At 37.3% G+C, this 17,034-nt stretch overlaps 2 protein-coding genes across 6 annotated transcripts in view; both read left to right on the forward strand.

The window, feature by feature from the left end:
• LOC138186635 (uncharacterized) overlaps nucleotides 1–16,484 on the forward strand; it is a 246,228-nt gene extending 229,744 nt beyond the window's left edge. For all 5 annotated transcript variants that reach the window (XM_069126690.1, XM_069126688.1, XM_069126692.1 and 2 more), the window contains 5 exons: nucleotides 7,315–7,472; nucleotides 8,739–8,873; nucleotides 9,905–10,110; nucleotides 12,525–12,746; nucleotides 14,426–16,484. In XM_069126690.1, coding sequence (XP_068982791.1) covers nucleotides 7,315–7,472; nucleotides 8,739–8,873; nucleotides 9,905–10,110; nucleotides 12,525–12,746; nucleotides 14,426–14,521 — 817 coding nt within the window. In that variant the 3' untranslated portion in view covers nucleotides 14,522–16,484. The remainder of the gene's footprint in view (nucleotides 1–7,314; nucleotides 7,473–8,738; nucleotides 8,874–9,904; nucleotides 10,111–12,524; nucleotides 12,747–14,425) is intronic.
• Nucleotides 1–17,034, forward strand: part of LOC138186642 (uncharacterized) — a 98,212-nt gene that overhangs the window by 50,817 nt on the left and 30,361 nt on the right. The gene's annotated exons all lie outside the window — the stretch shown is intronic.

The following is a 17,034-nucleotide window of genomic DNA, read 5'->3' on the forward strand; positions in this document are numbered from 1 at the left end:
GATTCTGAAAACGAGATATAAGAAGGAGGGAAAGAGTAGCTGCGAGATTCCACGATAATTCCTTTCATCGTTTCGGTGGTGAAACTTCCTGAGGACTCTTTAATTGCTCGTAGAAATCCGAGGCAGGCCCAAAACTATCATACGCTGGTGAAAAGTTTCCTCGTGAAAGGAAATGAGATGGGAAAAGAGAGCATACACAATGCTCGCGGCAATTTCCCCTGATTCTTTGCCCAGCACGTGGAATCTTAGCAAATTCCCTAAAACTCTATTCTATTCTTTTTTTACTAATTAGCATATATATGCGCAAATGCATATTTAATGTACCACTAACGTTACGATAAATACTCATGAAACTGTGATAATTTGAACATTATGCAAGATAAGCTGCCGCCGTGATAAGAATGTTTTTTATAAAATGACACATGAAGAGGAAAAGAAATTTTTTCCTTTTATCGTGCATGGTTTATTCGAATGTTTATTTCTACATATTAGAAAGTATAAACAGGAAACATGCTATAGGTTTACTGATATCGATTGAGTAATTTTATTAGATCCACTGTCTCGTGAATGTCAGGTAGCAAAATCAAATCTTTATGAGGACTTCGAAAGATAATCCTTCTCACTAACCAAAGGTTTCTCATTCGATATTTAGAACTGACGTATGTAGGTTACGATTGCAATAAGGATCAATGGTATAACGTCATCGTACTTCTATCTTCTTAACCCGATCAGACAGAGATCTTTTTAAATGGATCATGTATTATTGCGACAAAATAACATTCTATTTATATTAGGTATATATATGTAAAAGTGTACTCGTAAGTACAAACATTCTCTTCAAATAGTCTTTGTTATCGTGCCGTAGTTATAGCGAATGTCCTTTTTGATGATAATATACGATTTACTTGCAGACAAACAGAACAATGAAATTTCCGTAACTCCGAGCAACTTGTTCATCTTTGTTATGCAAATTCTGTTGCTTCTGAAAGGTTGTAGCATTAAAAAAAATGGTGCTAAAAGAGCAGCTTTAATACACGTAACTAATACGCCCCTTGCAGTGCACCTTAAACTCTCGTGAAGTAAAAATTATGACCATCTTTTACAGTGGAGAGGAAAACAAAGGACCATGAATATAAATAGGTGTTTCGACGTAATGAACATAAGAAATTCAAGTATAATTTTGAATCATAGACATTATTTTTCAGCCAACGTTTGAGATATAAGATCAAGGTTCTGTCCTTTTAATTCCTTTCTTATTTTTGTTTTATTTTTAACAGAGACTCATAAGACTGGAAAAAGCAAAATATAGGGTATACAAGTGAAAAAAGGAAACATTAAAATGAACTGGACTGACAGAAGTTACGAATGGCCCTGTTACCGGATAGAATTATGACATCAGTTATGAGAAACGCAATAATTGCGGGAAAACGCCGCTGAGAGCTCCGACAGAAATATTATTTATAGGCATGGGGGTGCGTTCTGGACCACGAACCGTCCAAGTGGTAATATTTGTGATAGTAAAATATATAGACGGCAGGTTTTGTCGCATACACATTGTAGCAGTTTCTCTACTGTCATGGTACGGGAAGAAAGCAAAATAAAACAAAAAGATTGTGTCCCTGGGACAACGATAAAGCGATCTAGTTGACGCAGTTGCACGAAAAGAGGATTATAAATAATGAAATTTTCGTATGTTTTAGTTCATCGACTTTAGATTTGTATTAACGAATTCGTTTTTAATAAACATTTAATCTATTAAATTAAACTTAAACGCGTGCCTCGAAACTTTCAATTTAAATAAAATTATTATACATATGAATTTTCCACGAAACTTTTTACTGTCGCTATCTGAAAAAATATTTTTCATTGATGATACACAGTTATTATATTTTTAGATGTCAGAAAGAAGTGTTTTAATATTATCTTAACGATGTAAAATCCTTTGCGACAAAATGTTTTAAATATTGCTTTTAGAAGCAAAGATTACAATTTCTTTATAATCTCAAAGCGGAGAAAGAAAAGTAAAAGGTCCTAGGTCCTCCATATAATTTTTAAAATTCTACTTTCTATTTGTAAAACATTTTATTTGATAATTTGAGTAAAATGTAAGTGAGTATGGACTGGAATCGATTCTTTGTTCAACCCGAGCCTGGACACGTATGTGTAGAGATTGAACAACGTGAACGGAACTTGAATTTGTCGGATAAATACTAACCCAAACCCTCTAATACCGGATTTCATTAAAATTCATTCAGCCGAGCAAGCTGTCACACGTGCAGGTTAAGCGTCGCGGGTGGAACACTAATAGGCTTATAATATTACGATAAAGGATACCTGAAAATTGATATGAAATTGAAAAAACCTGATAAAAATACGAAATTACGAATATTTTATAAAATAACTTACGCTCTTATAACTCACGTTATATTTGTTCTAGAATTTAATTTAATTTTGTTTAAGGATAAGCGTAAAGATAAATTTAAACGTGGAGATAATTAAATTTCCATCATATCTCATATAAAGTATAATTAAATAGCTTAGTTTATAAATCGTTTAATCTTTCTACGTGAAAGTAATTATGTTAAAAAAGAATCGGCGTGAAACAATGAATGATCTTTTCTCTTTTTCAATTTCATCGGAACATAATAGGAAAGTTTTTTAAAAGAATTTACATTCAACTACGAGTCCTTTTACCACGTTCGATATATTCCAGTCTTAAATGGTCATAAAGCGTCCATTAAGGCACCTTTTAACAAACCTTTTTAATCTTTGCTAGCTGGCGGCGGAACTTGCTCAAATTGCTCGAAATAAAGTTGACAAGGGTGGCTTGCGTTCTATTTCAGAAATTCTGACAATGACTCATTGTTGGCGGCGATATAACTCGAAACGTCGCAGCCAGGTTCCTGCTGATCCTGAAAGTATATGGCTAGGGAAAAAATAGGAGGGACGGAAACCCCTTGCTTACACGGCTTCGTAATGTTTCGTGTGATTCGTCGAGAGGAAATAATCGCCACTGCTATCCACGGATTTACCCTCCATTTATCTTTTCTTAATATGAATTCCTTCCTCGTACTATCGATTAGTGCATCAATCAATTAGTATACGTCCACATTAGTAAACTCGTCGATAACGATATCGCTATGTGAAAAAAATTTTGATAATTTAACTGTTTAGTAAGATCTTTTTTATAAAACGAAGCCTTATTTCTATACAACGACCTGTTTTTACGCTATTTCAAAAGCTTCAAAGCTTGTCTATTATTCACAAGTTTATCTTGGGTATGATGTACAAGTTAAGTCGAGTGGACTCGATTCAAATTAACTTTTTATCTTATCTAGCTCGTTAACTTCTCGTCTTATTTCAAATGATGATACCGTATCCTACATTTTTAGAAAGCTTTTGCAATTCTATTTCACAACGTCGCGGAAATGTCACAAACAAACTAAATGCGCACCTCAAAGTGCAGGAAACGAGAGTAACAAAAAGAGTGAAAAGCCCCGGAGAAGGGAAAACGACGTTCCCCGGTGATTTGTGGAAAACAAATAATTGTCAGGGATGCCAATCACAGACCTCGTTGGTCGAATCTCCTTGGCCGCACGAGGAGGTTGCTGTCTAAGGGTTACTTCTTGATGAAAATCTGTCGATTTATTCCATCGCCCCTTGTCCCACGGCTGTCTCGCGCTGGGCTTATATTTAAACGAATAGAGGTTTATCTCGTAGCTTCGGTTTTTTTTCCTCATCCACCATGGGAAAAGATTCCTGATCCCAGTAAAAGGACGATGCCCGGGTAAGATTTAAATTGAATCGTTCGTTCTCTGTTAAATTAAACGCGATTCCGAAAGGTACACGACTTGTTGGAAATTAGATCGAAAATATAACGTGCAACTTTCCGGTTGATTTTTACCCCATCCTCCGCGGTAAAATGATGAACTCTGGTAAATGTAATCGAGAAAGATTCTTTTGAAATTCTTATATCTTGGAACGTGCGTCAAGGTCGTGAAAGATGTACTTAATCGAATTACTTAGCCGTAATAACCTTATCTAAATTTTAACAGATTGCGGCTTGTATCTAACGTTTCGTTGAAAATTCGATTCGTTAGTTAAAAGTACTCGTGGACAACCTTTAAGCGGCAGAGGAAGTACCGAGTAAAGTTCCGTCACGGATGTGTTTATCACCGGTTATATTACCGCGCTACCAGCCGAAGGATTTAGAGAAGACGGCGCGTAATCATCGAACTTCCGAAACTAAGGGACGATCGTTACTCCTCTCCGCAGGGATGCGACGCGCAACGAAACAGTAGCGGCCTGTTGTTCCATCCTCTTCCGTCTCCGCCTCTCCTTATCAGTCGTCGCAGACATTAGGAAGGAGAAAGGAAGAAATAAGGGGCCACTTCAAAAGGCGGTCGCGACTCGACAAAGGACGACTTTTGCGGTCGCCAATAATTGGACGGTGGCTTGAAAAAAAATTAAAATAGTCGAGACGACAGGAAGTGCCGGTGTAGATGATACTGCCTCCCTGTTGCACGCCCGCCCTTAACGTAGCCCTTCCGCTCCGCCGTTCACTCCTCTACGTCCTCCTCGTCTATCTCTCTCATTCTGGCCCTCCTTCTCTCTCTCTCTCTACGCCTCTCTTTCGCGCCAGTTTCGCGCTTATTATCCGAAAGTTTCAAAGTGAAACAGAGTGAAACTCTGTCGGCGTGGAGAACTTTTAACAACGCCACGAAGGCACGAATTCGTGGATGTCTCTTGTGTCACGCTATTGCCAAGGGGGATGGAACACGATGGAGGAGGAAAAAGGGAACTGGGCACGGATCTACGGAAGATTTTAACGGAGAAAGGAACGTATGTCAGGGAAGAAAATGACGCGAGGAGAACGAAAAATAATGACTGGTAAAACGTATGAAAATGGGAACAGAGAAATCAGGGGGATGATTTAATATGGCGGACAGTTTGAGTAATAAGGGGGATCGAGTAAACGGATGGTCGGTCTCGGTACGAAATTTAAGGAACTGTCTGTCAGGTTTCGCAATCTTCTATCGTCACTGGTTGGACGGAAATTACTGTTAGTTTCATGATTACGTATGGCTTTTTGGAATGTCGCATGGAAATTGTTATTCATTGCACGATATAAATATTGAAAGAACGGTATTTGATGTAATATTTATCGTAAAAGTATTTTACAGCTTCCTAGCTCGATATTGTTTTATAAATTAAAAGAGTGGGAAATAAATTCAATACGCGATATTTTATACGAAACAGTGGGCCACGCTTTAGGCAGTTGTGCACGGACCGATGAAATAGAAATTTATAGCGGCACAAAGGAACGGGAAAAGGGAATCGTGGAAATCTGCAAACTCTTGTACATGAAGTTAAATAAATGAAAAGAGCAAAAGGCTGTGGAAAGGAAAGGAATGAAAACTATACGCTGGCAACTTCGCGGCAAACAAAGAACAACGACAAAAGCGGGTGGCGAACAAAAGAATGCCGAAGTTAATAATAACGTCATTAGTTAAGCGGAAAGTTTTTTAATCAGCATTTCAAACCAAGATAACGGGAAGAAGATACTTCCGAAATGCGTGACAATGAAAAACAATTCTCGCCAATTAAATTATCTTATTGTTCTAACTAAACGTTATCAAAAGATTCTCTAGTCTTCAAAAACGAATTCCATTCTGGTACAACGACAAAACGGAATAAAATGGCGAGACGTAAACAAGCAGATGGGACGAATACGCGTTAAGCAGGAAAGAAGAAGCCCTGCAACCGTTTCTCAAGAAACAAAAAAAAGGAAAACGAACTAAGGGAACGAGAAAAAGGAAGGTGAAACTAGAAAAAAAAGATAGGAAAGAATCAGAAGGAGAGAGGAGACTACACAAGGTTGAAAAAGACTAAAGAAGGAGGGAGAAAAGAAGAGGAAGTTTTATTTCAACGAAGGTTTCGCGAGGCGAAAGCAGCAAGGACAGACAGAGGAAATACATAGCCGGATAAATACGACGGCGAGGGGTTGCGATTCCTCTTTTCTGCTCCTCTTGTTTCCACCCTGACTTTCTTCCTTTCTTTCTTTCTTTTTCTCTTTCTCCCTTTCTCCCTCTCTTTTTCTTTTCCTCCTTCCCTCTTTCCCTACCTCCTTCCACTTGGCTCAAAGCGGCGAAAACTCTCCGTACAAGCACTGTTCTCCGTTTCTGAAGTGGCTTGTCGCACGGCGACAATGTCGCATCGATTTTATCAAAAGTCTAAACACATCCGATTAAATTCAGTTAGGTGGACGTGCAGACGGACGCGTTTTGAATCGTTATCGAAGGTGTCGGTAGTTGTGTATGTGTTTATCGGAGTGTATATAGTCGACGGTTGTGAGCAACCTGGAAGTAGATGGAATTTCGGCAAATTAGCGTCTCGAAGACAAGTTCGCCCGGCGTTTTATTAGAAATTCGACGCGAACCGTTCGCTCGAGCCTTTTAATCGAAACGACACCGGCGTCCAAGAGAGGGAAACCCAGGCAACTCGCGTGCAAACACGTTCCGCCGTGCTATTGCGTCTAAATGAGTTGATTAAATGTACAATTTGTACGTTCTTCTGGAAACCCGTTCTCAAACCTTTCGTGCACGGTGCTCCTCGTAAAAATGAAAGGACGCACGATTTAGACGAGCTATAAACCGTTGTAATTGAATATTTCTGACCTTGGCTCGTGATATTGCAGCAGGGACAAAATTATTTTTAGACAAATGGAACTCATTTCTAACTTGTCTTTTATTTAAAATTTGTATATAAATATCACAATATTTGAAATATATTAAGTGTACATTTCAAGGTATGGCTCTCTTCGTGTCCTCTGTACTACTTAATATATCATCTCTGAAATCTACCGAGTTTCTATTTTCTCTATCCCTTTTACAATATTTTCGCGTCCCAAATCATCAGCAAAAGTTTCTAAATCTTCGACTTTTCCCCTCTTCTTCGATTTTTATTCCCTAATACCTCGGTGACATCGTCGATTTCTTTTCGTTTCACCCGAATTCTCTTTTCATCAGTCATATAAGATACCAAAGATTTTATTTATAAGAACATCGTTTAAACGTATCGTTTTTTATAACATGATTGAGAAACTACGCCGGCCTTACCATTTACTAAAATACGTGTACTGCAAATGTTATTCTATAAACCAACTCGTCAAAAACCGCCGCAAAATGAGTCGTTTGCCGACACCACCGGGGCCGCCGTTAAATATTCACGCAATGACGTTGCCTTCGAAACAATTATTCATCGTTCCTAGCAGCGGGATGTTTTGTGACACTCAGTATCCAAGTTTATTTTCAGTTACTATGCGTCGACTGCTTTTCCACCCCGTTTGGCACCACCATTGAAAAGACCACGTCTGATGCCACCGGCTCGATCGCAACATCCCAAACAACAGAAACAGCAACCAGCTGCGAACACGGCCACCGTTCCGGATTTGAACCAATTGAAAGTCTACAGTAAGTATCACCGCTCTACATTCCGACATATAAACGAAACAGTAATCAAAGTTGGAAACGGAGAAAAAGAAAGGAAAAACAAGGAATGTTTTGGCTAGAAACAGGTTGGAATTGGAGCATCTCGAGCATGTTATGGTTCGAGGAGTAGTCGTTCGAAACCACGCGAAAGTACAGTTTGTTAATTCGTTCGTAAGTTGATCGTGCGTTTCCCGTATTAGGCAACAGCTTAGCGTGAGGGAAGCGTGTCGTCGACACTTGTCTCTGTGCGGTACGTACTTTAATTACGCGGAAATTACGAGCAAGCTTGCGTGAAGATGATCGGTTAAATATAGTGAACGGAGAAAAATGGTGCGGTGGGGAACGTTATTATTCGTCATGAAACGAGATAGTGATGTTGGAAAATGAGCTTCCATTTACGTTTTTATTTAGAAAATTTCGAATTATCGGTCGTAAGCATGAAAAGAGGATGTTTTCGTAGTTGAATAATTATATACACACAGCTAATGTTCCACAAGTTATTTATCCCATAGGAATGAAAATTTCATTATATTCGCGTGCTCTTCCTTCCGATGAAAGTTATTTTAATAAATGTTAAACGGCTAGGATTTTAATCAGGTTTGTTCTGTGCATTTTATATAGTACCTGGTTATTCGTGATATTTAATGCTCTTTAATAAATAGTTCTTATTTCAACATAAAATATTGGTACTACTTCTGCGCTTAAGTGCAGCTTACAGTAATTCATATAAAAATTTAGTACAGCAACTATCTTATAAATTAAAAATATACCACTTCTGATTTTGACGCTTCTGACTCTCGGACGTTAAGCTATGTACGATGTGATATTTGAAAAATGTTACCATTCCATTATTCATTCCCTTATTCCGGGTAATAGGGCTTCTTCGGGAAAATTATATTCCAAATCTAATTCAAGTTTCAAACGTGCTTAGCAAGTTTTACTTTTACGCCAGTAATCGCATCAACTATCCACAATTTTACTGCCAAACAGCAAAGGAAGAAAGGAATTGCATTCCATTATCTTTCTTAATGAAACGAACAGAAAAGATATATTTTCATATTTCCTTTCAAAAAGTTAAATTAATCCAACTTCAAAGTGATTGCGAACAATTATTCCAGAAACAAGGTTCGTCTGAATATACCATTCTCGCGGAATCGATATATAAAAAAAAAAGGAAAGGGACGAATTAAAGTGCGATTAAACTAAAATGAAATCAAAGGAAATCAGTTTGTGATTTCTATGTTACAGGCAACCCGGATATCCTGATCTGTGGCAACTGTAGAGAGATGTTTACAGACCTAGGCGAGTTGCTCGAGCACAAGCGGAATTACTGCAAACTACGGTTCACATGTAAATGTCACACCTTCAATGGAACAGCCCCAAGTACGTACCTACTCGAAAGAAAAGTTTGCCCGGCGAACCTTCCGCTTCCTCTGTACTCTGTAGTGGGTGAACGAAAACGTTCGCGTCTGTTAGTGCGCGATCAAGTTGCGCTTTACCAAACGGGATTGTACGAATTCCACAGCTACGTTTCCGCCTTTAAGAAATTTTTCAATAAAGATCCAGCTTTCATCGAAATTCGAGGGCGCAGCCGGTTTCGAAATACTTATCCTCGTCTCGTTGCCACCTCTTTTCTCTCTGTTATCCTTATCGCACTTCGAATGGCGCGGTTGTAAAAATGAAATTCGAACCAGATCCTGAGAGCGGTTCCTCTTTCCTCGTGTCTCTTCGATTTTCTTCTCGCGAGCGGAATTGTACTTTGGCATTTTACCGAGGAAAACGCAGCTGCGTCGGTACAATGGTCCACGATTTGTTTAGGATAGAAGAATTGGAACGAGAAAGCCTAGGAAGTATTGTTGCTGTTGCACTGGTTTGTAAACTGAAAAAAACTGAGTTTAGAATTTACCGAGTTTAGTATTGTTGTCTAATATTAAACTTAATATTTATTTAATATTATTATGACTTAAAAGAACTGAATTATTGCCTTCTAAGTGGAATTTTCATCGTATTATTACGAATTCGTGTTCTAATACGACATACCTATGTGGAGCGGTTAATCACATGTTTTTTTGGGGGGGAAATGAAGTTAGAATTAGGGCGAAAATATTAACTCTTTGCAGTCTAGTAATAAGGATAAGGTTAAAATAAACGTATAAAAACTTTTAATAAATTTCCAGTAAAATCCTATAGTAATTTTAGTGCAGATTCTCTTACAATTACAATTACCAAATTAATTTGTATGTTGTGTTCAAATTTCAAAGAAATTGATCAGAATTCAAGCTAATATTTACTCAGATAATAAAACCACAGATTGTTAGTAACTACCGTGGCTTTGGCAAACAGAATATATTTAAGTTATTACCAAACACGCGCACACACACGCACACACAATGCATTTATGTTTATGTTCCAAGGAGATTCTACAACAGCTCTGCTCTGCGTTCTCTGCAAGGTATCATTCCCTTCAGCATGGGAATTGATGGTTCACGCTCAGGCAGCTCACATGATCAACATTTACGAGCTGGGAACTCGACCCCAGAGTCCCAGATCTGCTCCCAGCCCTCCGCAAAGTCCAAACCAACATCAGAAGGAATCATCGCCGTCACCGCAAGATTTTCAAGTGAGTTTCCGACATATTGCAAAGATATTGTTTCATCAAGAACAGAACAAACGTGTTCGTTCTATTTCATTTCGTTCTGTCAAAAAAAAGTTGAACTTAACGACTTGGAAATATAACAGTATATATGAAAATTGAGATAAATTTAGTTTTCTTGCATCCGATACAATAAATATTGAACATATTATATATTATCAAAATAAAAGTGCCCAAAGGCAAAGCAATTGCGAAATTGCGAAATGCACTAGTAAAAATTTCCTCTTCGTTTTCAATAACGAGAATAATAAAAAAAAAACGCATCATTCGACAGCGATATTTGAAGAACAGCAATGAAAACTAAAACTTGCACAACTATTAACTGATATTTTATATGTAACGTGGAAATTAAATTCCCTAACGGAAAAGTAATTTCGTTCTGATGGATTTTCCGTTCCGTTATTTTTGTTGCATCCTGAAATGTGAAGTAGCGAACGATGACTGCGCAATCTTATCAGAATGAGCAGGCTTGGATGAGAAGGAACTGAAAAGAAAATACGACACCGACTATTCACGTAGCTTTAATTCTGGAAGTATTTCTGACCTAGTTACCATCATAATCGCGAACGTCCATCCCGTCAGCTGAATTTTCATTCTTTATTCCTGAAATTGCGGGAATTCCATATTAATCCCTAGCTTTTTCTCTATTTTAATACTTAAAGTTAAAAATCGTGCGAGAATTTATGGATCCGCTCCGAAAGTCTCACTGTAAATACGATATTGGAAGGAACAATTGAAAGGAGTTTCTCGCTTTCTCGAAAGGAATTCATTTAGTGTTGCTCAATCGACTGAACGTGAAGAAAAATGATGGTAGGAATAATGGATTTTGTTCGATTGAAAATTTCTGCCGGATTCGATAAAAGAAGCTTTCGAAATAAAAATAAAATCTCTATTGCAATTGCCAGCATTTCCTGTCGAAATTAACCACAATATCTTTTTGCTGATATTTCAAAGACGTTGCATCGATTTGTATTAGACAGAGGAAAAAGACACAGTATCGCTGGTGAAATTCCTACGAGCTATGTAAAACCAGAACTCAAATACGTCCAACAGGAAGCAATAATAACAGTGGCAGTCAATTTAAAGAATATAAGTTCTCTGCTGAAAAGGAAGGAAACGCGGCAAATCGTAATATCGTCAGGAGGCAAGCTCTCAGTGCTTAAGACAAGGCTATGAACGGACGGAATGAAACTCTGTAACAAAAGAACGAAATCCTGTCGCTGTAGGGAACAACGAACGACTTGGAAAAATATTACTTCATCATATGTTTCTCTGTCGATATGTCAACTCCAGAGCACGGACGAAGTATACGGATCGAGCTATCAAGCAATTGGAACTTTTGTTTCGGATTTCAGCGCTCGAGAGCCTCCTTATTATTTTCACTCTTGCTATCGTCGCTCTTATTAATTGTATCGAGCGTGTGATTTTCTACTTTCTTGGCAATAGGAAAACTTTTGTTCTCGTTATTACTTAAAATTGTTTTATTTCTTCCACTTTTTTTCTTTAGTGTGATATATACTGTTCGAAGGTTTAGAGGATTTTCGAATGATTATTTTGTTCAGAGTAACTGTTCAGAAATGATTTTCCCAGAATTGTTAAAATAGTTGAAGATAATTGATGTGCAAGTATGTACGAATAGTTGCGAATAATTATTAATATAGTAACAATCGGAGCACTTTAACGCTGCGTGCTAGAAACGTTTGTTAGAGTGATCCCGCTCCCTAATTATTCGACATTCCTGTGGTGTAATATGATTTTTCCGTTTAATCATACAGTCAATGTCAATCGAGATCAATCTCTGTGACATCGTCAAAGACATTAAAATAGAGCGCTCTGAATTTATGTAGCACATTGAATTAATATATACTAATTCTTGTAATAAAAATAACCATTAAAAGGATTAATTATGTACATATATAATAATTTTCTAGTACATTGTAGTAAACAATACTCTATTAATAATAGATGCATGCGATATAATAATAAATGTAGTATATAGCAGATAAGAGAGGATTAAATAAAAAACTTACAAAGTAGAATAGATGCGCTTTGGTCAGCCAACCGAATAAAGGTATGTAGATCCTATCACTAGTATAGTAGTATAATACGCATCAAGCAAGGGCTATCGCCTGTCGTATTACTATCTCAGCACGAAAGAGGAGTGAAGCAGGTCGAGCTAGAGCACTCAATTGATCGCATATTTCCGATTCTAAGGATATTTTTAAATATAATATCTTTTGTGTAATTTTGTTCGCGTATTATTTCGTACATATATGTATCTTTATCCCAACTATTTTCGCTTTATATTCTTTCGTTTGACGTTTGAAAAAGATATCTAGAATGATATAAAAAGTCGTTTCATTTTATAATGGTTGTAACAGGAAACCAAAGCATCGGATTGTGAAGAACGCGCAGAGGAAGAAGATCTGGATGGACACGAATTATTGCCGTCCCCTGACAGCGGCAAGTCAACGGACAATGAAGCAGCTTTGTCACCGATTAAGATACGATCTGATGTAAATGGACTGGACCATGAAGAATGTGACGAGCTGATTCACGTTGAAAATACCACACAAGCTTGTATCATGCATGCCCTCAGCATTGTAAGTGCTGCTCGATTTTTCTCCTCCTTAAATTTTATTTAATTCGTTTGGATCACACAGATACGCGATTCCTTAACTATTAGAAATATCAATTCATTGGATTTTGTTAGCGTTGGTGTTAGTATAAATGTTGAGATATGCATATCGTGGAATTCGCATCAATTGGCAATAAATTTTTAACATTATACGTGTCTTTTCCTAATTGTAAGACTTGTAATGCGTTAATCAGAGAGAACTACGGACATATTTGTCAGCATACTTTAGCATAGCTGGAATATTTAAAAAATTTATTTTACTTTGGAATCGAAATAATATTCTATCACATGCTACTTCAAAAGGCAAAGCAAATATAAAGTAATAGAATTTCAGAGAAATGTTAGTTTGATTTGCAAAGCGTTTATTGTCGACATTTGTATTGGTAGATATAATATTCAGGTGCTCCAAAATGGATAAATTAAATTCCAATTGAATTCCTTTATTTCATTGAGTCACATTTATTAATTTTACATGCAAAGCACAGTATGAATCGTGCATAATTGAATCGAATACAAACTCATTCATTTTTATATCATATTATTGGTTTCAGTCGGCCTTTTATAATAACTCGTTCTCTTTGAGATTTAACGATATCAAATAATCAAAAGAAGATATTTAGATCTGCTAATTTTTATTTCAACTCTGCCATTAGAGAAAATTGAAATCAAAATCAAGATTTACTCGCTACAAATTTGATTTTTTAATCTTGTAATTCAAAATACAATTTCCATCGCAAAGCTCCTTATCTTTTTGCAGAAAAAACAAGGTAACAGAGTTCTATTCAAATTAAATTTGACAGGACATTATTCCGATTTCAGAACGAAATAAATTGTTGTAACATTAAAACGGTGTCATTCTTCGCCACCTAGTGTCTTTTTCGCAATGATGGATCTGAATCCGTACAATGACAGGCAGTAACGACCGTTCGATGACAAGTATCATCGCGGTATCGTCATAAAGACATCAACACGCGCGTGGTAACGCGAGAGGAAAGCTTCCTTTCCACAATAAATCAGAACGGGACCGAATGCTTCTGTATCCGGTTGTGCCATTTCGGTTTCGCATTCACCGAGACAATCATTGGCAAATGGTCTTGCGAAACCGTCGTATCCGCGTAATCACCGCACGTAAACGTGTTATAGCTTTCGCGATCAAGCTCGAAGATCTCCGCGATGCACTTACAGCAACGTCGTAATACACGCTTGGAAAAATTCATTGCGATTTCCCCGCGACTTCACGCATCACTGAGATATACGATTGCTTTCACGGTTAACTATTAACGCGTTCCAGCCAAGTAAATTTTTCTTTTCTGATTCTTAATCTGATTTCAAAGTTCGATATTAAATTGATGGAAAATATTTTGCATTCTTTATTCAAAATAAAACTGTTGTGCGATTATTTACTTACTATCAATATAAAATTAAGATATATACAGGTATTTCTTCCTAATTAATTTCCTCATCAAATATTTCTAGAAATTTTAACCCTTTCCATTCGTTCCTCTAATACGTAATTCATGTCACCAAGCTTTGTGTTTTATCTAGCTTTTTCGTGAAACATATTACGAACCAACAACTTTTAATCATTTTCATAATATACCGTATCCTTTATTACTACAGTTACTCTTGCCTTGTACGTTGCAGGACTCGTCCTTGGAACTCAACTCTGACACGAACTCGAGGGGAAGTTCTGGCCCAGTCATGGCGTTGACTAATGGATCCTTGTCCGCGAAGGAATAAGTCGAAAAAAGAATTAGACATTGCAACACGGTTTTCCCTGTCCAGGGACTCCTGTACCAACGCCACCAATGAGACATATCGATCTCCTTTAAGGATAACACACCCCTCTGTATATAGCTAAATGCCTAACAAATAATTCAGGGTCGTCTCATGCCAGATCTGGGACCTATTTTGGCGAATTTAGTATCGATGGATTTCGAATCGCCCCGAGGATTCGACGAACGAGAAAGATTTAAACCGTTTCGCTTCCATTTACGTCCATCTCATCGATTAATCCTCTTTCTTTTTTCTCCTGTGCTCCCTTCTCTATGAAATCTAGTCTTCAAGAATGGATCGATAAAGCGTCGATCTCTTTATTCGTTCTTTCTTCTCTCCTTTTTCTTCTTTTCCCTTAAAAATTTCGCTCTTTACACACGTATTTTCGCGACGCGTATAAAATATTACAGCCAAACTCGAACTCGATAACATTCGTGAAACACATAGTATGAGAATTCTATTCGATGAAAATTACACTTGACGATCGAACATTCGGAAAATTTCTTCTAGTCACGGTATTATTCGTTATCTGTGACGTACTAACTCTCTTATCGATTTTATCGTAAAAATGATGGCCGCGTATGGTAGGGATAACGTTGCATGAAACGTGTTTCAGAAGATTCGTTAAGATTTGTCCAGCTTGCTATCTGTCTCGCGAGACGTGCAAAGATTTTTTGAGTAAACGCCACGGAGGATTCCTAAGTAGGGTGCAACGTTAATGGATTCTTTTTCTAGCGTCGTTGAGAATAGGTGAAAACCAGGCCGTCCGTTTGTGGTAGCGTTTTATGAAAATTACAAGTAGTCTTCCGGAGTCCCGGCACCGGCGTAGATCGCACAGTAACGAGAACGTCCGTTGCTCTCTGAGAGAATTAGTTAATTAATCGCATTCCTTTTTAATTCTCCGAAGAAAGCTACGTCTGGATTTTACTCTTTAAATTGCACCGTGCTGAATCCAAGATTAACTCCAATCGAGTAATACGGTTGCTCCTGTAGAGACCTTTAAAAATATATCACGCCCAATAAATACAGACTCATACGACACAGTTAAGATTATGAAGGAGGAAATATTTATTGATAAATTCAATCATCCATTTAATTTTTTAATTACTTCCCATGGGCACTTTAATTCCATGCAGTGATTTATGCATGTATTGAAAAGCAGAAATATAGAATTACGTATCTTCGTAGTATAAGGACGAAATCCATTTAATTTCCAATTAGTTTAAAAGCTTAGCTAGAGTTTCCATTCCACAATTGGATAAAGTGAACAATTTTAACGCATTTAAATTTAGAAGAATAATGTTTGCCTCTTGTATATCGATTATTGAGATAACGCCTTTTATACTTTGAGGAAAGACAGCTGTGCGATCTCCGATCTACAAATACGATTTGTAAATAAATTGAACTGTTTTTCGTATATCTCGTAGCTCGATAATAAAAAGTCGATTAGTTCTCGGCCGGGCATGTTAATCGTCAACGCTTAATTACCGTTTAGGACGTTGTAAATATTCGTGTTAACCTTAAGTTAGCGTAAAGACGGTAGCAGTTACGTTTCCTAGGATTAATTAGGGGAAAGATTCGAACGAACCTCGGAACGTTTTAAATCGCCGGAAACGTTCTTGACTCCGCGGGCAGTTTCGATCGCATTGATATAAATTTAGCCTAAATCTGATGCTGATTTAGCGTCGAGCTGACCGCCACGATGCATAATGATTAAGACATTTTTCGATCCGGTTGGTAATAGATGGGTGACAATGAGTGATCGTAAAAGAAAGAAAGAAGAAACAAAGAAAAGAAAAAGATAGAAAACAAGAAATTCTATTATAATTTCCACGGTAGATAAGATCCGCCATGTGAAGTTGATTTTATAGAATTGACAGTATGTGTGTGTGTGTGTGTGAGAGAGAGAGAGAGAGAGAGAGAGGGAGAGAGAGAGAAAGCGAGAGAAAAAAGTACACACAAGAGAACAAATTGTGGGTTTATTAATCGCGAGGAAAAAAATACGGTTAGCATATCAAACGTGTATTTTTGATGAGAACGTGTGTGAATGCTGTTTCTTTTCCTCCAGCGAAAACGAACAGAGGCAAGCATCGTCCAATTTAGTATAATCGATTAGAAAACGAAAATCTACTTACGGTTACTGGTAATAACTGGCTTCGTCGTGAAAAACGCGACGTACAAAAGATAATAGCGTCATGAACTTGGAATTGGATACGGTCATCTTTGATGTTATCCGACATATCGTGCTCGTGATTGCAACTCGCAACTCGCAAGTATGTTTCTTGAGAATTTTATCGTTCTTCGTGTACTATTATTTATAATTAAAATCTATATACGAATATAAAGATATCGAATCATTATTTGGCATCTCTTTCCGTTACGTGATCGTAAAAGAACAATTTTTAAATATTTAAGTATATTTTCTACAACCCTGTGAATTAATTTACGAATATGATATGAGTCTTCTTGCGACTGTA

Source organism: Bombus flavifrons, chromosome 14, assembly GCF_040668555.2.
Source record: "Bombus flavifrons isolate JBK064 chromosome 14, iyBomFlav1_principal, whole genome shotgun sequence".
Taxonomy (NCBI): domain Eukaryota; kingdom Metazoa; phylum Arthropoda; class Insecta; order Hymenoptera; family Apidae; genus Bombus; species Bombus flavifrons.